Here is a 26,833-nt window from a genome sequence, read left to right as displayed (position 1 = left end):
CTTAACACAAATTAATATTGCGTTATAGAAGATTGGATTGCGTGTGTAAATATAGATGTTGTTAGCTTTGAATGTATACAGAATAAAAAAATATAATTTTAGATGAAACGAGATCTAAAGGACGAAAGTGAAGTACACTTGGTTCTCTTTTTATGCGGTAGATACGTTCCACAGGAAAACGCATGAAAGTAAATCGCACAAAAAAGGACTAGACGCACGTATAAAAATAAAGAGTACGTTCCATATTTTTTTAAAACCGCATAAAACTAAATCTATGAGTTACAATATACCGAAAATCGCATAAAAAAGGGTTTATTAAATTTCAGAAAAATAATTAGTCCTACTATAATCTTTCTGAAATGTTTATTCATAATTTTATAAAAACGTTAACAATCATAGAAAAGTTTATTAAATTTCAGAAAAATATAATCTTAACATGTTCCTTCTAAATTTATACGGAAAAATTTTACAAAAAAAAAATACAGAAATTTTTTATGAAAGTTAATATTTCTTCACATTTTTTTCTTTAGAATTATTGTCGGTATATGGGAGAGTACGCATAAAAAGAGGAACGAGTGTCTATTTATAGCATTTACGACGCATTTTGTAGTGATTTTCAATAAATGAGACACTTGTTATTCAAATATTGAAGTAAAATAAAATGTTCTTTTTAAAACAAATTGACTTTGATTAATGGTATTGTGGTATGAATGAAAATTAATATCTTTCATAAAAAATAACAATTTGCTTTAATTAGAATCAATTAATCCAATTTGTAAGTAGAAAATGTAGAAAAAAAAATGGATATTTAAAAATATATATTTTAGAAGGAATGAGAGGTAATATACGAAAGTGGAGTACATTTATAGCATTTACGACGTGCTTTGGTTCTATCTTAAGTGGTTCAAGAAATTCCGAGTGCGAAGTGTAATCTTAGAAGATGAGCTATTCTCTGGACATCCATCTGCAGCTGATGGCTCAGGAATTCGTGGCTCACACGCATCACGCGAACATTTCCATTTTAAACTTAGATGCTTTTAAATGTGATTGCTTTAAACATTCAAAATAAATTTTCTCAGACAATTTAAAGAAAATATCATATGTACATTTTTTAACTTTCTTTAATTAATTTGCTTAATATACCTTTCAGTTACAGATATTTATAATCATATCTATTGATTAATTATAAATTTGAATGAAAATTTAATTAATATTAATTGATAATATATCTATTACAGATCCTTAAAATTTAATTATTTCAATGTTTTACTGGAAATTAAATGGTAGAAATATGTGGCAAAAATATATTTTCATCTGAATTTTTTTATAAACCTTACCTTGAGGTTTTTTGTTACATGATGTCAACTATTTTTAATATTCTTGAATATTTAAATTTGAAGAATTCTAGTTTCGTTCAAAATCGTGAAATATTGAAAACTAATTGTTTAAAATTTGCTGTTTAATATTTTTTTATAGATTTTCAAATCACAGCGTAATATTCAAATTTTGAATCAAAATACATTTTTTTTATATATAACAGATTTTGATGAAGATTATAAAACATATTTAGTATTTTATTAAAACATGTATTAAATGCGTATGATATTACGTATCTATTTACAATTTAAATCTTTTTATACAACATTAACCGCATACAATGCAAATTAAGTAGTTCTAAACTTTTTCAGATTTTGTTTCATTTTTCTTAAAATTATTCAAATTAAAAATTAAATTTACGTGATTAAAAGACAAATATGTACCAAATATAGCATAATTTGAATCAGTATATAATAAATTCATATGTAAGATTTTTATTAATAGATAAAAATCTATAAGTTCTACTTTTTTTTATCCAGATTGACCAGAGAATGCAGGATTTCCCAAAGTAAACTATTATTTTATTGTTTTATAACAATGTGTAATTGTGATTAAAAAAAATACAATAACTCAACTCCTATATCCAACGTTCCTTGCTAAAGTTGTGACAATGAGTGATTGTTTTTATGCAGAGAAAACAATTCAATCTATCTTATGAAATTAGTTGAGGAACGATGAAGATACAAATTGTATTATTGTAAACATAGCAATAACTAGCATAGTACAAGAAATACATCCCGAACTGTTTGAAACCGGACTAATCGAGGAACTAAATCAAATTAGAAATAAACCGCATACAAAGAGATTAAATTGATTATATAAATGATTGCACATAAACAATAAAATCATTTTGTATAAAGTTTTTTTTTTAAATTTATGTTTATTTTGATTATAGCAAATCCCAACACTTCGATTATTACAAAACGCATTTTTTGTAATTAAAAATAACACTAGAAATATTTGTTTTTCGGGGTCCACAATAAATATTTAAATTAGAATTTACCCTGGAAATCAAAATGTTGTGTACATAAATTAACATTTAATTCAGAATTAAATAATAGATATTAATACTGAATAATATAAGCTTTGTTTTGATAGTTTTCCAGTAACATGGATTTCCGTGTGCAAAAAATATATATTAAATAACTAAATAGTGGAAGTAAACTTATTATTAATTGAAAAGTACAACTTTGATAATCATTTGAATAAATTTTATTGACATTTAACTTTGGAAACCTTAATGTGGTAAATGGATTTTAGCTAGCAATTATACACTGGTAATTACGTGGCTACAAACTAACGCAAAACTTTGCGTCCTAATTGAAAATAAGCATTGTAGCGGAGTTCGCAATTGTTGATGGCAAGAATGATGTGGGGTTGAGATACATTAACGAGCAACCGTAACAGCAGATACGGTCAACTGTTTTGTCTGTCAATTAGTGATTCCGTTTCGTATCGCTTTGTTTATCTTAATAAGGCATTAGCAGTGTAAGCGTGTAGTGGGCATCAGTGTGCATATCTAGGTAATATTGTTCCGTGGCTGTTGCTGCCTTCGCCTGAAGGGCTGTAGGTTGCAGATGCGGAGGCATGCTAGGCTACACTATCACCGGTAATGACGTAAATTTAGTGCGTGCGCGTGAACGACTCCTTTAATTATTACCCCCTGGGCAGCAAACGCGTGCCACACGCAAAACCAAAATGAACAAAAAAAAACCAGTGTATATTGACCTATATAACAAACCCATCCCCCGCCAACTTACATCCAGGAACTAAAATATGCCATTAATATTGTTTTACCCTAATTAAACGGCAGATTCATTTCACCCTAATGGATTGATTAAACTACACGAACCGAAAAAAAAAGAAAACGGAAGTGGCAGATTAATAAGAAAGTCGAAAAAAGAAACGCGTAACCCTTTGACTTCGCGCAGAAACACAAAGAAAAATAATATCAACGGGAAAAAGCCTTAATTGAAGTAGCATAGTTGAAAAGCTTTCATTAAACGTTCTGGGAAACACAGAGGGAAAAAAACGCAATTAACTAAGCAATTGTTTCGAGCTTCATGTGTTATATGAACGCGCACACACAGACGATTCTTTGAGTTATTGTTTTTTTTTGTCAAATACATTTTTTTTGCCTTCTTCTTTGCCGTTCTTTGTGTTTGTTCTTTGCTTTCGTTGGAGCTTTGTCCGGCGGGCGGTTGCCTTAATCGATTTAGGGTTTGGAAAAGGCTGAATGTTGTTTCAATCTGCGAATGAATTAAAGCTATTAAGGCTAACAAAACTTTACCAATTTTTTTATTTTATTATTATTTTTGCGAGTCTACTACATAAATCCTATACGCACAATAAGTTTAATCATTAAATCTAAAGAAAATAAATTCGTTTAAACAAATCCGAACAAAATGTTACAAAATTTACTTATTATTTCATTACATAAACATTGTTAATTGTAGTTGCATGAAAACTTAACATTATTTATAAACAAATTATCTTGGAAAGTTATTAACTTCAACTTTTTTTTATCTCAAATATTATAGAAAATTACTCAAGCTTTAAAATACAATTGATTAAAAATGTATATAATTTGTATGCTAAATTATATTGAATATTAGATGATAATCGTTTGCATTTCCAGAATCATCAGTTATTATAATAGTGAAATATAGTGTGACTAAAATAGTTTGTAAATTTCAAAACAATCTAAATTTTAAATATCTCCAATTCAAACAGTCCGGGCGAATAAGATCACCCGGACTATCCGAGATATTTAAGTTGTATAGTTTATCTATACCGTTTATGCAATGTTATATAATTTCACGGATTGGTTAGAATGTTTGTTTTTAACACATAATTACACGCAAACATTTCATTATAAACATTCGTTGATTATTGGTAAACATTCATCGAATATCGCAAAAAAATCCACGTTTTCAATAAAAAAAATCCACATTGTATGTATTTTGTGATTAAATGTATTATTAATGATATTGAATTAACTTTCTATAGATATTATCTGTTGTAAGTTATTTTGTTCTTAGTTATTCTTCTTTGTTGAGTTTAAAGTCTAATTACTAGTAAACTCCTTTCAAACCTTCGTTCATGGTCTTTCCTAAAACTTTATATTCAAATCCGGCCCCACCGACAGTTTAACTTTGATTGTTTCTGTTAATAATTCGGACTGTTCGAAACCGGACTAATTAAAGAACAAAGTAAATTTTCTTATATACAAACATAATTTGGTGTACTATTAAATTCATATTTTGTGTCTTTGAAAATTTTCAAAGCGGATTATAGTTAATCCGGACTGATCGAAGCCGCACTACGTGAGGCACTGCTGTATATTGATTTAATAAACCTAATTAAATGTACATAAAGTATTTATGATTCGATATTAGTTTCTGTTATTTCTAAAGCTACATCGTTTTTTTTTTTGAAAGAATGTTTGAACAAATTGTGCAGAATATAATTGAATTTATGAAAAGTTAAATTACGATTTGTGTAACAAATAATGGAATTATTATATGCGTCGTCGCGGATGTTAAATTTACAGTTGCTGTAGGAATTAATTGAATACTGTAAAATGAATAAAAGTAAATTAATTAGGAATTCGCGGAGTGCAAGCTGCTTGCTGTTTGCTGCTGGCAGAGAGAGGAGATTCATGTGATATTGCACGATTCAAAGTTCGTTAACACCGTATCACGGCTGATGCTTTCAAAGTAAATTTTAGAATTAGTTACCATTCACTCCCACGAGAGTTATTTGAGACTTTTGACATGCATCTCGTACTGCATCATCCACACATGCAAGGATATTTACATTAATGAATTTTAGCGTCGTGATTTCAATTTATTTTATGTGTATTTGTATCAACGCTTTTATTTGAAAATTACTTTTTTAATTAAAATATTTCGATTAATTAATTGAATTATATTGTGTATATTAAAATTCGTTACATAACTCAAATTTGTATTGTCGAAAATAAGTCGATAGCAAATTGTTCTTTAATTGTCAACAGCTAAAAATTCTTTCTTGTGGCCCCACGTCCAAATTTGATGGGGCCCTCAAATTAAAATTTGCCCGATTGTTCAAAATAAAAATGCAATCAGTAGATATGAAGAAGTTTATTACTATTATATAAAAAAATATTTATAGACATAAATCATGTAGAATCAAAGAAGAAGTTTTATTTTAATTAAGTGAAAACAAAGACAACAAAATTTATTACTATTATTAAAAAAAAATATGTAGACACGTATATAAAGTAGACTAGTATATAAAGAACAAGTAGTTCTTTAATTGCACTTGACAACTTCTATGACAAATTCAAATTTGATGGGCACTGCAAATTCAAATTTGTCTGAATGTTGCAAATGAAAATGCAGTACATATAAAGCCATTTATTGTTATTATTTAAAAATATTTATACATACATACAAATAGAGAAATTAATTTTGATTATAATCAGTGGCGTAGCAATCGGGGGTGCAGTTGATGTTGTGTACACGGGCCCACATCTCAAGGTGAATGATGCAAATAATAAGTTGTTTTTTTTAATTATCAACACTCGAAAGTTAAGATGGGTAATCTTAAATACAAATTTGATGGGGCCCACAGATTCAAATTAGCCCGAGTGCTTCAAGTAAAACTTTATATGGGGCCCACAAGTTCAATTAACTCAAAACTCGGACCCATCCACTTATTGTTACGCCACTGCTAAGTGAACAATTATCTTTTCTAAATATTTTTCACAAATTTCTAAAACTTATATGATTTAAACATAAATATACGTAATACAATTATAACAAGCAATATTGCGGACGATGGAAAGTTATTGAATTAAACTATAATAAAAATATGGGGATATTCGTGAAACACTTTAGAGTTATTAAGTCTTAAGTTATTAATGGAAACAACAATACTGTAATCATTTGGAGTGCCTTCCTTGTGCAATTACCATGGACATATTCAAACTGTCCTCGGTATTATAAATGATGTTAGTTTGTGAATCGAATTTACCTCATAATAGTTATTAGTTTGCATTTCCAGAATCATCTGTTATTATGATAGTGAAATATAGTGTGACTAAAATACAGCAAATATCTCGCTGTATCAATCCGAATTCACATCAGGTTTGCAAATTTCAAAACAATCTAAATTTTAAATAAACAATTTTTTTTAAAGATCTCGATTAATTCAAACAGTCTGGGCGAATATGATCACTCGGACTATCCGAGATATTTTCGTTCTATAGTTTATCTATACTGTTTATGTAATGTTATACAATTTAAAGGATTGGTTGGAATGTTTGTTTTAACAAATAATTCGTTGCAAACATTAGTTGATTATTGGTAAACATTCATCGAATATTGCAAAAAAAATCCACGTTTTCAATAAAAAAATTCCACATTGTATGTATTTTGTGATGAAAATTATTATTAATGATTTTGAATTAACTTTCTATACATATTATCTGTTGTTAGTTATTTTGTTCTTCGTTGTTCTTCTTTGTTGAGTTTAAAGTCTAATTACTAGTAAACTCCTTTCAAACCTTCGTTCATGGTCTTGCCTAAAACTTTATATTCATATCCGGCTTCACCGACAGTTTAACTTTGATTGTTCCTTATTGCACAATATACTCAAACCGTTCGTTCCCTCAAGGGTCAAAGGTCTCCTTATTCACGCCTCCTCGCACCTCTATACCCTTTACTCACGACGTTCAGATGTTTGCATTAAACCCAAATAACCATTATACCGTAATAGCTCATATCTACATCTCACTTAATTCGTTTTATGAATATTTATACAAATATATAAAAATCTATTTTCAAACAATTTTTATGTATCATATAATCTCAAAATCTTAAAATGGGCACACGAAAACTTCAAAAAAACCATCATCATTTTATTAAAGGGCCCACAAAAAATATTTGAAATAGAAGTACTTAAAAAGACCTAATAATGTAATTCTGCGTGGGGCCTCTCAATCTTAACTAATCATTTAAATTTTTACTTAAGATTTAATATTGATATTGATGATTTCACTTCACGAAACTAAGCCTATATAAAAATTAACAAAATAATGCTCGAAATAAATGTAAAATATCACAATAGAAATTAACCAGTTACTTTAATTTTAAAATAAGATATAAATAAATGTAAATTCTTTACGTAAACTAGAGAACTTTGCATTTAGGAGTAACTAAATTATATGAGTTTCTTAATTGTGCGAGTGTCTTCCGAATGTATTACCTAATGGAAACCCTCCTCCTATAATTGCTTACTTAATATATAGCATTAATTAAATCTAAGTGGTAAGTCCAGGGGATTAATCCTTAATAAGTCATTGTCTTCGAGAGAGTTTACTAGTGAGACGCCCACCAGGGGCTTCTCTGATCACCAACCATTATTTGGACGCTTTTCGTAAATGCTATGTATGTAATTTGTTTCCCATTCTGAATAGAACAATCGTTTACTGAAATTAGTTTAATTGCTTTTTTTTTCATACAATATCATCAATTTATTTTATGTAATGATTATTAATTTAAAAAATAATTTATGTTATGTAAAAGTTTCATATTTATAATTATTAATATATTATTTTACATATTAATAATAATTTATTGTAAACATGCATACATATATTATTAATTTTGATAAATTTATAAATAATGTTTATATAATAAGCAAATCTATATATATTTATAATTTAGTAACCAATTATTATTTAATTGGTAATTTTAGTCGATTAATAAAAAAAATATTTATTTGAACAATATTATATAAATGATTAAATTAGATACAGTGATTCATTTTAAAAGTTACCTTTTTAGTAATTATCAACAATTTATTCTAATTCCTGTTAAATAATTATAAATTTTGTATTCGTATCTTTGTTTTTTTTTTAATAAAATCTTTCATACGAGCCTCACCCAGAGAGCTGTGGTTGCTGTTTAGTTTGTATAGTTCTATACATAATTTCCAATACAGGTATCCTCCGACCTACGAACTAGTTCCGTTCCAAAGGGATGTGGGAAATTTAAAAATTTCAAAATATGCTTATCTTACCACACTTTATCATGGTTTTTACTCTGCATAAATTTGAAAAAAAAATAGATTAAAATAAATAATATACTTACTAATACTTTTCAATATAGACATCACAATTATTTAATAAAAAATCGACAAAAGAAAGAAATGAAGCAAAACAGATAGTCTATCTTTCAAAAATATTTTTAGAATTTTGTTCGTAAGTCCGGGAGTTCGTAAGTTCGTTATTTTACACTTATATATTTTGAAAGAAAATTAGTTTAATTTGGAATGATTCTTTCATTTTAAATATTAGTTTGAAGCTCTTATTTTATATCGTTATCTTGTTAATTGCTATGTAAAATGACTTTATAATTGTTTATAGCTGAAATTGTCAATAGTTTCAATTATTAGTTGTATTGGGTGAAGATCGAGATTCTTCTTGAAACCAGCCTTATGCAAATGGTTCCAAACGGTTTTCTGGCTAATCTTCAGTTCCTGGGCAATGGAATAAGTGGTCGTATGCCGGTCCAACTCGACGATTTCCATGATTCTATCAACATTTTCGACGATTGGCCTACCAGAGCGTGTCTCATCTTCGACGTCCATATTACCAGAACGGAAGCGTTGGAACCAACGTTTTGCTGTTGCATTTAATTCTGTATTGGGTCTATAAAGAAACAACATTTTTTGGGCGCCTGCTCCGCTTTTCTCCTTGGTCGTAGTGGTACAGAAGAATGTACCGAATTTTCTCTTTTGTTACCTCCATTTAACACACTACTGGATTCACTAAATACAATACTGTTTTATATTCACATATACATAGTGAGATATGGCTCAGTAAAGCCATCTAACAAAAAACGCTCAAAACTTTTTACTTCACCTAATATATAATATTAAGTATTATTTAATTAATTAAATTAAATAAATATAAAGTCTCATCATATAATAATATTGCAAGGTTTATAGGTATTTATAATGTAATTTATATACTATTCACATTAAATATACATTAACGTTTATTATAAGAGCGGTTTACATGCATTAAAGCAGAAATCAATTTTCCATTTAAAATTAAATCAGTGGAACATATTGAACCATATTTTATGTTTATTTTTTTATTATCCGTATCTTTATACAGAGTATATTGAAATACATATACTTTAGTAAAGTTATTTAAATTGATAGCTTTATATATTTTTTGAAACGAAAAAATAATTTGAAATAAATAGTTTCATAGTCAACATTTTTTAAATTAATTAATTGTTCAAAAATTTTCTACTATATCGGTTTTCCAATTTGCAATAATAGATTTAACATAATAATTGCAAAAATATGTTCAAATGTTTAATACAAAATTCCTTTATTTATTAATTATTGATACAGATTTTAATAACAAAAATAAATCTGATATTTTGATCAGAGAACCGAAACTTGTAACTTGTATTGTGAGTTAGGGTTTGTCCGTTTTTAAAACCCGGTTTAGGAAAATCGATTTTTTGAAGCAATTTATAAAATTCGAAAACCGGTTTATTTCAACTAAAAACCTGGTTTTCGAGTCTATACTTAAAATATAACAACCAATAAAATGACACAATTTATAAATTTCCCCTTCAACTACTCTTCGCTAAAAGAGCATCCAGTTTGTCAGTAGGAAGAAATCTTGTAATAACGTAAAAAAACGTCTGGTACTAGCAATGAATGTGACGTTTGTGCATGTAGCAAGTGTCTATTTCTGTAAATTTTCTATCTTAAAAAGAACTTGTTTGAGCAATAGACATTACATCCTTTCTAAAATCACATTATTTGAGAAGAAAATAAGAAATAAAATAATATTTTATAGTCATTATAGACACATGACTCTGTTATTAGTTAATCTGTATGATTTTCTTTGGAGTAAATTTTATTTTGTTATAGTTTTATGAGATTTTATTTTGTGAAAATCCTTTTGTCTATATTTTAGAAAAAAGTCGAAAACCTGAAAGCCGGTTTTGTAGACAAATTGAAATTCGAAAACTGTTTTTTTAAAGTCGATTTATGTATAAACCCTAATTGGTTTTAGTTTTCTGTTGTTCGAAAATTAATATATTTATATACTAATTTAATTTTAAACTAAAAAATAAAATCAATTGACATTTATTGCATAATTGACGTGAATATTTAAAATATATATTTACTAGTTTATAGGTAAGAAGTAATATCAAAGGATTATTGAATGAGTTGTTTATAATGCAGTAAAAAAGGATTTATGATGGCGTTAAAGAAATTTCTCAATTAAAAAGTTGGTTGCAATTAAGTTTTCTACTTCACCCATGAGAGTAGCAAATGAATAAATGAAACCCGAATAGTCTAGGCAAGTTAATGAATAAAGTTTAAAAGTTAAGCGGTTATTGGTTAAAGGAGATGTTGAATGCGCATAGGGACGATGGGATAAGGGATTTTATTGTTACGAGGCGCTCCTTGTGCTCGAGGTTGGTTCATTTACTAGATAAGATTCCCTGCATAAAGCGAGCAGATATGGTAGGGCCTTTTAAATAATACGATAAAGCAGAAAAAAAATAGGAGGAGGTGAATTCGGGCGCCCGACGCTAGTTATCTGGAGCACGCTCGAAGTCACGTTCGCTCCCTTTTTTCCTTCTTCTCATTCTCTCTCGCTATTTCTATTTAGCGGAACAGCCTTTAACCACCCCACCAAACTATGTCATCTGTATTTGTAATTACTGTTGCTGAAAATTAAAATTTGCATTCACCGAATAATTCAAGTTGTAATTAGTACGTTGGTTTGGTTGGCCGGAAAGTCTGCTTGCGTTTGAAGTGCGCAAACTTTTTGCGAAAATATTAGTCACTTGCTAAAACCGTCGCCGTTCGTACACAGGAAGGGTCCCAGGAAATATTTCAAACTAACACGGTCCGCAATCGTACCCGCAACCCGGAAACTTCTAAAACATGCATTTGCGCCAAGACCGCCGCTTTCCGCCAGCTTGTTGCAGCTTTTTGCATCCTCGACCACTAAAAACTCTCCTCTCTCTCTCACGCACAAACACATACAACTATCCCTACAGAGATTATCGAAAACTTAACTTAATATAAATGCCATTTTATACAGCGTTGAATAAAACAAGAAGCTGTTGCGGTCGGCAAAGCACATCCGCCCTTCCAGATAAATGGCTGAAGGCGTTTATAACGGTCGGCGGTTATATAACCCCCACCTGACCGATTGCCCAATTGAGAATACAATATCTTTCTGTATGGACTAAAGCAACTCCTTCAGGAACCTTTTATCTTTCGTTGGATGTATTTATACGAACCTCGAAAGTACACGCATCACAAATGTATACACACTTCCAATCGATACTAGTTCAAAAACATATGTTTGCTAAGTATTCAAAGCTCGTACAAAACAAACATGACACATTCGCTCTTCAAACTACATGATAGCAAAATCACAGTTTCTGAGCGAAGCGAAATCAAATTTTACAATTTGTCTCAGATGTTAACTATATGTCCAGATATATTTCATTCATAGTCAAAATTAAATTAGTACATCTAACATTATTTTAGTCTCCAAAACTTGAGAATTTGAAATCAAACAAACTCATTTGTTAAAAAAATATAACAGAACATATTTTTATATAAATTAAACGATTCAGTGTATCAACATAAATAAATACCAATAGGAATAAGTGAAGATCGTTAGTTATAAAAAAAAACTAGAACTTTTCTAGACATAACAATATAGTTGATGGTACTTATATAATTATGGATATTACTGTATCAAATTTTGGTATAGTTTCTGCAATTTTCTTCGATATTGCAAGGTTTAATACTAGTTTTATTATATTTTCATTTATTTAACTTTACAAAAACTTCTGAGTTACAAAAAGAAACAAATCATAATAATTACCGGGAATTCCTGAAATATGTGTAAATTATGAATTATAAAAAAATATTAGTTAATTTAAAAATCTAGGCAATTGTACTTATTTTTTTAACTTTGCAGCTGCAAAAGTTTATCTTTATTTTAATTAAATTTAATTATTAATGAAATGAAATAAGAAAGGGCGTATAGATTACAGTGAAAAATGTAAATATATTTTATGAAAATTAAAAAATATCTACATTTACAAATAAATTCACCCGGCGCATGCACCATTTTAAAGTCAATTTATTTATAAAGTAGTAAATTCTAAGTAAATATCCTAATTATTAATTTATTAAGATTAAATTAGAATGGCATGAAAATGAGTGCTTTTTGTTTCTAAATAATTATGAAAATAATTATAAAAAACTATAGTTTATTTGATAAATATTTCCTTGAAATATAAATTTACAAATACTATATTGTAAAACTTATATAATAGCAATATACAATTTCTAAAGAATATATAAATCTATGCATTTAGAATATTGATTAAAATTGTTCAACTATTCTTTAAAAAAATAAGTTAGTTTATATTTGTTATTTGAGTATAAGGAACATATTGATGTATTACATTTTTCTCGGGAAATACAAATCATAATAATTCTCGGGAATTCCTAAGTGAATATGTAATTGTATGCTACGAAGTGATCTTATTAATAATATTTGTGCATTTACCACCAAATTGAATTTTTTAGTTATTATTTTTAAATATATATATATATATGTAAGTTGAGATTTCGATTATTAAAGTTTCTAAGATGAGAATTCTTCCGTAAATATTTCATATTTGATTACTAGCAATATGTCTATAAATGAGCTCGTTGTATTTGCAGTAATTCGAATGATCAATGATGTATATATGACGCGATGGGATGAAGTAGTTGGTGATCGAATGTAAACACAATTGTTTGAATATATAAAAAAAAAGAAACGTGCGAAACGTGATAAATTCGTTGTATCCGTAGCGATTGTTTCGGCGCAGACGGCGACAGTGATAAATGGAAAGTATCACAAATAGAGCAAGCGATCTTCCCTATAAAAGAGAGGACGAGAGAGAGATGTGTAGATGTGGGGAGCGTTATAGGAGGGTCGAGAGAAAGAAGGTGATATAGTGAAGTCGCGGGCGTTTCGCTCTGATTGACAATCGAAGTTTCGCGAAAAGCAATCTCCAAAAGGAGCGAACAAGCAACCCCCATCGGCACATCACGCAAACGTGTGCGAGAGAATTCCAAGGAAAATAAATTTCCTTATTCCTTGTACATTCTATTTACTTTTTTTTTTGATCCTGCATCTTCCGTTTCAATTTTTTTTTCCTGTCCACAAGAACCCCCCAATCAGAAAATGGCACGCGTCAATCGTAACGGCTTTATAATAGCCTTTATAATAATAAAAATAAAGTATGCGTGCAATGGGGGGTGAAAAGGGGGCCGATAAGTGCGGATCAATTCGTTTACTACTCACTGTTTCGCTGGGTCGTATTCCAAGTTTTCCTCGGGATAGTTGATCCTCAAGTTGTGTCGAAGATCCGTCTCATTGGACTTCCTCGACTTCGACAGTGATCCTGGTAAAAGGATTGCCATCTCTGCAAAATGAAAAACAAAAAGAAGTATTATTGCGTTTAATGGAAAAAGTCTATGGCGGAACTAATTTAGATACGGTTCGAAATAATGAACGTTCGCATAAATAAACTATATACATTGATGGATCATTACCGGTTAATAATAATTTATGATAATGCTGATTGATGATGTGCATAAACGTTTAAAACGCGGAGATAACGGATTCAAACCGACTGGATGATAAACAAAATTTCATGATTTATGTATAACTTTCGTCATTATTCATATTAATTCATATATATATTTATAACAAACTATAATAATATTTGTTTTCCATGCCGAAATTAAACCCATTGTTTTACGCATTTACACAACAATTAATTATTTATTTCTTTAATGAAAGTTAGCATTTTTATAATTATAATCGAATTTAGAAAAATTTAAAAAATATGTTATTTTTAATTAAATTTAATACAATATTATCTTTTCAAGCAGCTTGACATTTTTTAGACTATTAATTGTCGAATTAAATGGAAATTTTATGAAGAACTGGTAACAATACGATTCGAATTTAACATTTAACATCAATGCAAAATTTATTCAATAAATAAGGGTGTTATATGCATTACAGTTAAAATGTTTTTGAAAAATTTCGAACTTTTCAATTCCTGAATCAAAATTTCGGTTTTAGTACAAAAATACGTAAGATGTAGATTCCAACTGAATAAAACTGAATATTTTTGTTTTGTCTCCACATTGCACATTTTTTTTATATTTTACATAATCTTGAAGCTAGTGTATTATTTCTCTTATGGTATTGTTTAAAGTTTTATGAAATTTCTTTGAAATTCCTCTGTAGTTATTTTATTTATATAGATAAAACATACTAAAATATACAATAATTTTGTAGTATTTACTTACAAATAACTTCAATCTTTGAATAATCAATTCCATGTAAATTGCTTAACTTGAAGTTTGTAATAAGTCTTGAAGAAAAATGTAGTAACGTTACATAAAACAAATATTATTTTTAATAATACAGTATAATTAAGAAAAGTTTGATATTCGAACAACTTGAAAGTCAAACAAAAAAGGAAAATCCGTTTTCTATCTCTGATTAATTAAGAAAATATTTGATATTGTGTAACTTTTAAGAATTTGGAACGGATTAATCAAATTCATATTATTTCTCAGAGTAGAAATTTCATTTGAAAGAAGTTTTATCGTTTTATTCGATTATATTTGTATTTTGATATGCTATTACCACTTTAATATCAAATTTCCGGCCCGCGGGCCGCTTCTAGCCCCTGAAGCAAATAAATGCGGGCCTAAAATACATTTTAATTGTGCATTTGTTGTAAATTCGGCGATAATACTGAGCTTATGTGCAAGACTGTGAGTATTAATTATAGGTACTACTAGTAATTGTATATTCCAATGATGTTTCAAATTTCTAAGTAAAATTAACTGCACATTATTAAACTAGCAACATATCAAAGTACTCGATGGACGTATAATTGGCGTTCTGAAATGTAATAATAGTTCTGAACATGAAAACAGATATCTAATTAAAAGTTTACCTATGCCGTCTATGCTTGTCTATTTCCGTGCGAGGCAAGGTGAGAGTTTTATTTTTATTATTTTTTTTTGTCGTATTTATCGATTTCCACGATGATGTATAGCTTCGATCAGTCTCATTCTCTCTCACTCAGCGAGCGAGTTAAATAATATATTTTCTCCGAGTTTCCGCGCTTTGTTTGCCGCTATTGATTGTGAAAAGTTTCCAAAGTAATTGAGGCGAGCAAGATCGGTTAATTTCATTTATTTCCAATTATTAATTTCCACCTAAACAAATAAATCTTCGTTACTTCTGATTATTGCTTCACATTTTGCTCTACCGGTTATAATGTAATTATGAAAATTTATATGTATTGCTCAATATAGTCAGTATATAATCGCATATGTGTAACTAAAATATGGGGAAAATGTAATTACAAACAGCAGGTGCTAATTATTACAAATAATAAATAAGTATCTAATCCGTTATTCTCATTATTTCATAGATTATGTAATAGATATTGCTAATGTGTGAAATTATTAGAAAAAGAATAGAATAGAAAACTTCGATCTGCGAAATAATTTTGCATTAATACCGAAAAAGACCGATTGATACTTTGCACACTATTAGTTACAGTATACAACTAATTATTTTGAAAACTGTATTTGGTATTTCATGAAATAGATATAATATGTACTAGGTTTACCTTCGATACATGAAATTAGTTAAAAATATTGAAGTCTTTGTAATTAGTTAAAGTTTCAAATAATATAGATATTGTAACTATAACCGGAATTTCATGAAATAGCTGGATATTTACTATAATCTAGACTAGGTAATAAATTCTTTTTGGTAAAGAATATTGAAGTTTTTATTTCCAAGTGAATTTTTTAAATAAACTAATTAAATAAATACAAATAAAAACTTTTTACTTTATGAAATATATTTCGTCGCAAGTGCGAATGGTCGTTAGTCGAGATACCGTATTTCTTTTTCTATTGTTTTTTTTTAGATTCTTGTTTACTATTACTATTTGTAATAAGTTTAAGCTAATGAAGAGCCGCTTCTGTAATATAAGAAGCAACTGCATATTTTCTTGTATTGAATAATATATTTCAATGGAGTATCAAATATCAATTGTAAAAAGTTCCGACGTTAAATTTTTCTATAGAAATCTCTCATTTTAAATATATATTATCAACATTCCAAAGAAGATGTATAATAGACCTGCAACAGACAGACTAAATTGCTGCACGAACGGATTTATGAACTATGGAATAGTCATCGATTATTCGTTTATACAGCTGTTCGGAATCCGGTGAAATAACTTTGGAGAGTTTTTCATCGACTACGACCGGTCTCATTATTAGAAAACTTTACGATACTCAATTCGCAACTGTCCCATGAACGAATACAAGAACGAACGAACTAGAAGACTGCATTGCTGGGTTTGATTTAATCAACGGATCAAATTACTTTTTATCGCAATAAAACGAAATAAAAAAAAGAGAAGTGGATGGACGAAAAGGTAGGACCAAATTGAATTTTGCACGCTTCGTACTACACTTTATCGATACATGTATTTTAATTATTTATTTAAATTTCTTCTTAATGAAGATGTCTCCAATATAAAATAATTAATATTTAAACTGTAGCTGTAATCACTGCTACTGTATTTATCTATATTTTCTACAGTTTATTAACATTGTAATAGTGGGATCAAAGTACGTTTGATATACGAAGTTACTAGTACTTGTGGAATATGCACCAATTTTTATAATACTTTTGGTATACGAATGTTTCTGAATACAGTGAAATTTTTCTTTTTATTTTATTAGTTTATCTTTTGAGTAGGTGGTGTACGCAGGTGTACTAATTTAAATAATGTCAGTAAATTTAGTTCCTCGTGATTAATATTGTAACACACAAACTTCGACTATGTAACTTATGTTGGACGTAATGTGATTACATTAGGTTTCTTAACTGGAAACTTGGAAACTTAGGGTCATATGAGCATAATTGTTCCGTTTAATTGTATGCACTAACTCAAATTAATATAGTTTTGGAAACTTGGTTTCCTTATGTTTCTGTAATGATCTTGTTTTTTTTTATTGTTCAATATATTCTATTTTGTCCATATTTTGATTATATTTCTAGTTCCAAAATAGCTTATCAACAGACCAAATGTTTTACTTGTACATTTGAGTAAGCACAATTAACTTGACAAGTACCAAGTCTGGACTTCTACATTATTATTCGTTTTTGTAAAAATCGAATTAACGAGTAATTCATAGCTTATCAATTGTCCGATTTTTTGACTTGTATATGTGCATAAGTACAATTTACTTGACAAGTATCATGTCATGACTGCTAAATTATTATTTGTTTTTTTGTATAAACAGTATTGACGAGTAATTGACATTAATAGTTTGTCAATTGTCCCAATTTTTGTAGCTAAGTAAAATTTACTTAACAAGTACTATGCCATGACTGCTATATTATTATTCGTTTTTGTATAAACCGCATTGACGAGTAATATACATACATAGCTTGTCCACAATATCATTTCTTGATTTGTATATGTGGCTAAGTACAATTTTCTTGATAAGTACCATGTCATAACTGCTACATTATTATTTGTTTCTTGTATAAACCGTATTGACGAGTAATTGACATTAATAACTTGCCAACTGTCCCAATTTTTGACATGTACATGTAGCCAAGTAAAGTTTACTTAGCAAATACTATGCCATAACTGATATATTATTATTCGATTTGTGTAAACCGTATTGATGAGTAATTCACATTCATAGCTTTGAGTACCAATTTTTTACTTGCACATGTGGCTAACTATAATTTACTTGACAAGTACCATGGCAAGACTACAACATTATTATTCGTTATTGTATAAACCGTATTGACGAGTAATAAACATGCATAGCTTGTCCACAATACTATTTTTGTCTCGCACATGTGGCTAAGTACAATTTACTTGACAAGTACCATGTCATGACTGCTACATTATTATTTGTTTTTTGTATAAACCGTATTGACGAGTAATTGACATTAATAACTTGCCAACTGTCCCAATTTTTGACATGTACATGTAGCCAAGTAAAATTTACTTAGCAAGTACTATGCCATGAATGCTATATTATTATTCACTTTTGTATAAACGGTATTGATGAGTAATTCACATTCATAGCTTTGTATACCAAGCTTATGTCCCAATTTTTTACTTGTACATGTGTCTAAGTAAAATTTACTTGACAAGTACTATGACAAGACTACAACATTATTATTCGTTATTGTATAAACCGTATTGGTAAGAAATTGTAATACATAGCTTGTTTACAGTCTCAACTTGTAAAAAATATACTTGAGAAGTACATCTTACAAAAGCCTGAAATTATAGTTTGAATTTTTTATTCGCTTATTCTTCGTGTCGTTATTTCTTTATCATTGTTGAACCTTCTTCATGGATTTTTCATAACGGAATTGCAGCGCACTCTTTTATAAAGTTTAAATTGAAAATAAACATAGGAAATTGTTACGCGACGAAAAAGCTGAAATAATAATTCAACGTGTCCGGGATGATACGTATACATACATATATTAAATGTAATAGGGTCGTTTTTGCCATCATCGCTGGTCATGTCAAGTTGAAGGCGTATTCGACACGAACTAAATATCTCCATACACAAGAGGACATGAATAATTAATGGTTTCACTGAAATAGGTCCGATCCTATCCAACGTTGTTACATTTAAGTAAGAAACATGATTTAGTGTTACAGACTGATGAAATGTTCGATTGCGTGCAATAGATTGTTTGTTTTTTTTTTGTTTGTTTTGACGCTCGGAAACAATCGATGCAGATGCTGAAAAAAATAAAAATAAAATCCGGCGAACCGCAGTTTTATTTCAGGTTGACAGATGAAATATTTAGTGCTGTGGATTAAGGCGGTAAATCATGAAATATGATTCCGTGTTCCGTACGCTCATTCCATCCGTATGATTCACCGTTTGGATTAAGTAATGTTTTATAATAAATTGCATTCTGTGTGGTAATAAATATGCGATGATTCTTATTGTTCTCCCAACAAAATTTGTCGGATCAAAGAAAGTTTTTTTTTTACAATAAATTACTTTGTTCTCGCCTTGATTCTTATAAACAAAAATACACATATTCTTATATGATTTATTAATATTTAGAAAATAGGTTTTAGTTTGTTATATTCGAATGATTTTATGTGCCAAAAAGAACTGACATTTTAAATTTGCCACCATTTTTTCGTAGTGTTACCAGAGTAGAGATTTTTATATGCTGTCATTAGCAAACATTAAGTTTAAGTTATGGAAATGTACATGAACGAACAACGTGTAGAAATTGTAAAATTGGATGTAGAAAACATGTGGTTTCAACAAGACGTTTGAGACCATGCAGTTATTAAAAGAAAAAATGGTCGTGTTATCTCGAAGACTTCTTTCTTTCTTAAGGATTGATAAACAACTAACCATTAAAGACCTCAAAGATGGAATTCAACACAACATTGCCAAAATTTGACAACAATTGTGTCAACATGTTATGAAAAATTTGATCAAAAGAGTGAACATGTGCTGTGAAAGTAGGATATGACACATAACCTTCATGTCTATACTTTCTAATAAAGCAAACATGTTATGAATTATCAAATAAAAAATGTTTTAAAAAATAAATAAAATATCAGTTCATTTTGGGACACTTTTCGTTTCCATTATTATATGTGATGTGATTCTTCAATCATCTGACAGAAAATAGTTTATGTGTTTTTATATTTGTTTAGATTGATATTATTGGTAAATAATACTTATTGGAAGATGCATGTCGCAATTGAAAAGGACTATTTTGTTTTTCATTCAAAGATATTACCGGAGCAAATGTAACCAGAAAGTTGTAGCATGTTGCTTTGTACACATTCTGTAAGTACTCAATTGATATACCCTCGAGATAAAAACACTCAAAGAGATTACACCTTCGTCGGAACGAAGCACATTTATCGGCAAATCGCGAACGATTCAACGTGAGTTAAATTCTCTACACTTTCGGGAATACACGTCTAAAGTATTTATTATCTGTGTCAACCTAAATTTATATTGTTGTCTTCTTATTTTTTTCAAAAAATACTGCAAATTTTGTTAAAATATAACTAATAATTGGACTAATAAAAATGTGTAAATGAATGAAATCAATGAATAATTCTTACATAGATGTGTAATTTAGTTTTTGTACTTTTTTAAGTAATTTCAGTTTTTTTTTTTGCACCTGTATAGAATTTCTCAATTTCCGGTACAAACTATACCAATTTGTAGAGTATAATAATCCATTAAGTCGTCCAATAAGTCTCCCTTCCAAGTTTCGATTAGGAAAACAACTTAGAAGTTACAAGGAAATTGAACAAATCCCCCGTTCTAATGCAATCCCTGGATTATTTTCCTTACATTTTCCATCCCCCATTGTTAAAGCACGCGGAAGGTGTTTTTTTTGTAATACCTCTGTTTCCCACACAAATCTAATACGTACTTTATTCTTTATACTTTTTTACATAATATAATTACAAAAAAAATGCAGTAAAATATACACGAAAGTATAAATACTACCTTTGTAAAACTTCAATTAAAAATAACTTTTTCTTAAATCATTTACAACTAACTCGAACAATATTGAATTTTTATAAAAAAACATACTTTGAAGTTCATATTGTAAATTATTTAAGTGACATTATATAATGAAAAGTGCATTACGTTAATTATATATAAAAAAAATATCAATTATGTCTAATCAATATTTAATTGAAAAGAAAAAAATCGTCTCAAAACTTGATTAATAAAAAGCTTCAATCCTGCTGAAAGGTGTCGGAAAGGGTGGAAATTAATTAAATTTGGCGCAGGTTCAAAAATTATTAAGGCAGGTCTCGTCATTCCAACATTAATGAGATTAAATTTTATATTAAAATAAATACAATGAACCGAATATTAGAATTATATTCTACGTTAATATTTAATATAAACTTTAAATATTGAATAAAACGCAATAGTAAATTATTTTTTTTTTTGGGAATCAATGAAAACTTATAAAGTGAACAATAAATATGTTTACATTAATATTAATAATTCATTTTCATTAAATAAAAAACAAAGGTTGATATTTTATTAGATTATAAATATTGTATTGATTGAAGTAAGTCATTGAGTTTAGAACTATATAAAAGTTATATTTTAAAAGTAAGAAATGTGTAAAAGTAAATAAATTTGAAAAATGAGGGAAATGGATTTTTCATTAATTACATTTGCGTAGAATGTAGTAAAAGGCTTCTGGAGTTACGGCTTAATTAAAAGTCACATGAATTATACTTGATAATAAAGCAAATGAGACCTTTGTACCGCGTGACAAAGGGCGTGTAAAACAGTTCTTGCATCATCGAAATAAAAAAAATGCTCGCCATTAACGTCACTTCTCATTACAATATGTTCATCAAGTTTTTCAGTTAATCCGGAAAGTTTTTTTTTTGTTCGGCAGTCTTAAGCCTGGGGATGAGAAATACAGAGTATGTGTGTGAGAGAGAGAGGGTATTAAATGAAATTGAGCCAATCCATAAAAGTCATAGTGAAACAGATGCGCCTGTTTCGGGGCGATGATTTATCGACAGAGAAACGTTTCCGCAGCTCTGTAAAACCCTTCTTGCGCCGAAATCAATTAAAAACACATTCGCCGAGCCTTCTTATTCATCTGCATAACGATGGAGAATAATTTCCTGCCCCAATAAATATTCCATTTCTACGCAAATCCAGAGCCGCCGCCGCCTCCCTCCGAATTACTTACTCAAACAGCAATTTGTTTAAGAAGGAAAAAGGAAGTAAGGTACCGTTTTATTTTCCGTACGCATTCGTAATTTCAATCGAACGATGAAGAAGTCTTTAAAACATTCGAAAAGTAGTGATTATTTTGCTATAGCAAATAACAGAAGTTTCCGAATTTGAACCGGCCCCTAGGTTGGACCATCAATATGTTATATATAGGGAATCTACATTAGATGATTATAATTGTCCAAAAGTTAAGTTGACTTACGCAATAATATAATAATTAAGAGCTATAGTCAATAGCCTTTTGTGATAGATGAGTTGAGTTTAATTTAATTATTTTTGTGATTACATGAATAATTATTATGAAGTCAATTATAACCTATAGTCAGTAGTTATTTGCAACAATTTTATTTAGTTTTATTTGTAATAAGACAAATACAATTTTATAAAACAAATATAGGGTGAGTTACGTGTAATATTTTATATATTTCAGGTTATTTATTCAGATTGAGACATATTACAAAGGCTCTTTCGGCATTTTTATGGTTACAATTAAAAAGAAAAAAAAGCGTTACATTTTGGGTTGATTTGCGGGTGAGTGTGAAAGTTTTACATGGTTTGGTATGTGAGTGAGTATTTTGTGATATTTGATTGTGGGGTATTGTGTGTGTGAGATTTTGTTTGCAGATGAGGTGTGTGTGGGGGAGTGTCTGTAAAGATGGTGTGTATGAGTAGTGTGTGGGGTTATTTGGTGATTTTGTGATTTTGTGGCGATTGAATGATGGATTGATGGTTTCTGCGAGTGTGTAATATTTTCAATAATATGTTGCCTAGATTGGACCACATTCAAATTTCAGAAAAAGAAAATACATTTCTTATATACAATCAACAGAGCATTTTATTTGTCTTTTTAGTAAATATAGACAATAAATATTATAATTAATACATTCTAATTTAATTTGCATTTGAGATCAGTCCAATCAAAGCAACTGGTTTTTCAAGATAGATCACTAAGCTTAATTTCCATATTCGTAAATATAATTTGAGCAATATTACTTTTAGCTTCTTTTAAACAAATTTATTTGCTAACTTAATTCCCTCATAATCATAATTACTCACTAGTTGCATATGTGATACACTATAATCAAAGCTATTGTATAAGTCAATTTTACCATTTGGTATAAAATCCCAATATAAGATTCAATAGTGGTCCAACCTAGACGCCGGTCTAATTTAAGCAACTTTCTTTTATTTTGTTGTTTTTTTTAAGTTTTAGCTTGTTCTAATTTTCATTCATATGAACTAGTTATTATTACAACTATCTTCGACGTTATTTCTCCAATTTGAATACATTTCTTTATATATCCTGAAGAACATTCGTCAACATGTTATTTTTTCTTCACTATATGTATGAAATATCACACTTCGATGTAGGAGTGATGTATTTTGGCTTAAAATGTAAATTAAGTCAATTGTCTATCCTGAGATCATGTTTCTTTAATTGGATCTATTTGTCTATTTATATTACATCCATTTGAAAGTGTAAATAGTATCATTTGTTCCATCTCTTAATTTCAATTGGACATTGCAAAGAAGAGACTTTAATTAAGTGAGCTAATTCCAATACCGACTGTTTGTTGTGACTGTTCGCTCCTGCATAATATATAAACTCGTTTTAATTACTTCGAAGTGTCGAATTGGCACAGCGAGATAAAGCTGCTCGAATCATTGGGAATTGGAGAATGGGTATTAATTTCTCGGGTTGATTTCGTATAATGGCTCCTTTAAATATAAATTACGTCCTATGAATTGTCGTTGTTTCACTTCGAAATTATAGCGTCTGGCTGCGCCTGTTCGCTCCTGGCTTTCGCTAATCCTGATGTAAGCAGAGCCGTGCATGCAGCGAAGTTACAGTTAACAGTAGGACCGGAGGAGATGCAGTAATTTAAAAATGAATATTTAATTGCCTGCATTCGCAACTTGCTAAACATACTTTACGTAAGTACGAGTGCTTAATTAGACGCGGTGTTATTGTGTACTTCGTCTTAGTCTGAAGATGAATTCCTTGGCGTTTATGGAATTTTGAATACCGAATCCATTAAGCAATTCGTACATTCTTCTTGTGCATACTGTAGTATTCCTTATATATTACATCAAGAAATTTTACACTTAATTCCAATTCAGAAAAACAGCAACAATTAAAAACAACAATTTTATTTTACAAATTATAAAACGTCTATAAAATTGACTTAATTTTAAAGCTAACTAAATAAAAAAAAGTTTAACAAGATAAGTTGGATTAACTGCCTATAAATAACTAATTATAACTTTAATATATAAAATGGTGTATTTCCTTTATTCAATTTCTTTGTTCTAGATACTACTATAAAATGCAATTCGCACAGGGACTCGATCATGGGTCCCAGGACAACAGGTGAATAGGAATTGTTTGGAGGCAGAAAAAAGTAATCTAAATCTAAAATACTATCCACATCGAAGCTTTTCAATTCCTTTAAGTATTTATATTTTTTTTAAACTAGTTTCTCCTAATCCAAGTGATAATTTAATACAAAGTGTATATTCGAAATCTATATATTATATTAGGTAAAGTTAAAATTTCTGAGCGTTTTGTCCTATACATCGAGCTTCTTCTTGAGACCAGCCTTATGCAAATGGTTCCATACGGTTTTCTCGCTAATCTTCAGTTCCTGAGCACTTAGCATTCCGGTCCGACTCGACGATTTCCATTAACAATTATTAGTTCAAAAAATCTTACAAATAAATCTTCTGAACAAAATTGAAACTTTTCTTACTTTAATGGCTAATTTCAAAAGACGATTTTAACTGAAATTCCTAAAATTATTATTAAAAAATATTTATTGTAAATATATTGTAAGACATTAATTTTTAGAATTAATTATTTATTATACCCTTTCAATAATTAATTTTATAGTCGAAAAATATGTTTTGTTTCATTGGAAATAGCTACAATTGTAATTCCATTAATAATACCAATTTAGTAGAGTTTCTGTATGAAAATCGTGCTCTAATATATGTATTTTATTATTTAATTTTAATGATGAACATTGGGAATATGATTATAAATGTTACTCATTCATTGATGTAAATTTAAATTGAAAACTGTTCGATAAACACCATGTTATCGAATACTAATGATTAGAATGATTACGGAACTGCAGTTAAGAGCGAATCGATGGAAGCAAAGCTCATTAAGACACGAAATCATCATCATAAATTTACACCATTTTTTCGCTCTCTCACACACACATAGTACTAGACTCGTTAGAATCGTCTCTGTGGAAACTGCAAACATTCCATGGAACTCGTTTAGAGGCGAAAACTCGAACGCAAATGTTTGCTTCGTTTTCTTCATTTTTTCTCTCGCACGCTTCATTTCTCGCATTGCTCGTGTAATGCGAATTCAATGCTTTGGCGGTACCTTTGCCGCCGGAAATGAAGTCTTACGAGTTTCGAGTAATTAATCCGGCCACGTTTCCGGTTGTCCGTCATCCAGTAAATGCAGATCCCGTGGCCCACACACACACACACTCACACACTTGTGCGATAAATCAAATGGAATATTCGCCGTGCACATAATTCGTGTGACGAGGATTTAATTACGTCCGTCCGATGTTCTAAACTGAGCACATCCCCTACGTTAAATACCGATACCGCAGAAATTAACTGCGATTAGGATTCGCATCGGATTGGCTGCACATCATGTGGATACGCTGTTTTTGATGTACGGGAATTATAGTTCAGTTGGGTCAATCAAAAATGCTGATTAAAATGACTCTTCGTCATTTGATTGGCTTCCTGATTTAACAAAGCGGTTTTTTTATATAATACATTTGTTTCAACGTCAACGTGATTACTATGAAGAATCATAGCTATTAATATCAATCAGTAATTTATTATACATTTATTATTTTAGCATTTATCAAAAAAAAGTAATAAAGAAGTATATGCGAAAAGTGGCAATACATATATAGAAACGCATCCACTTATAAAGGGAGAAGATACTTTGAGTGGAATGCTGCAGTAGGAACCAATCCGTGGTTCTTGGGAATGGGCTTCACTAAGAAACAAGAAGTATTGGCGTTGACTAGATTACTATCTGGGCATGACAGATCGGTTGCTCAAGTGATAGCCACTACAAATCATATATTTTTTGAATGCCCAGATAATAGTATGAATACGAACGGCCTTGTGGAGTGAATTGATATCAAACAATGTAAATCTCCCAAACTCAATAGATGTATTGCTAAGAAGAGAAGAAGGCAATATCTACAGATTAATTTTAAAGTTTATCAAAAAATCAGGTTGTGTTGTTTGAATATGTGATGTAAGTTATTTATTTGAATTTTTATATAATTAATTATTTTTATCGGTTTGTTGGATTAACTTTATGTGATTTATATATATTTGTTGCTACTGGTACTCTTATGACAATTCATATAATATTTTATTTACCTATCCAAGACCTATAAGAATCGCTGGGTCCCAGTTCGTATATGATCCTATA

The 26,833-nt window shown here is 29.3% G+C and overlaps 1 protein-coding gene across 1 annotated transcript in view; it reads right to left on the bottom strand.

Moving 5' to 3' along the window:
* The window catches only part of LOC108565049 (somatomedin-B and thrombospondin type-1 domain-containing protein-like), a gene marked incomplete at its 5' end in the record, with an annotated part of 75,767 nt that overhangs the window by 30,867 nt on the left and 18,067 nt on the right, over positions 1-26,833 (bottom strand). Inside the window, one exon of the mRNA XM_017924307.1 lies at positions 13,790-13,910. Coding sequence (XP_017779796.1) covers positions 13,790-13,910 — 121 coding nt within the window. The remainder of the gene's footprint in view (positions 1-13,789; positions 13,911-26,833) is intronic.

Source organism: Nicrophorus vespilloides, unplaced genomic scaffold, assembly GCF_001412225.1.
Source record: "Nicrophorus vespilloides isolate i.1.1-1 unplaced genomic scaffold, Nicve_v1.0, whole genome shotgun sequence".
Taxonomy (NCBI): domain Eukaryota; kingdom Metazoa; phylum Arthropoda; class Insecta; order Coleoptera; family Silphidae; genus Nicrophorus; species Nicrophorus vespilloides.
Note: the sequence above shows the minus strand (reverse complement) of the source record. Positions and strands in the feature narration are given on the sequence as shown.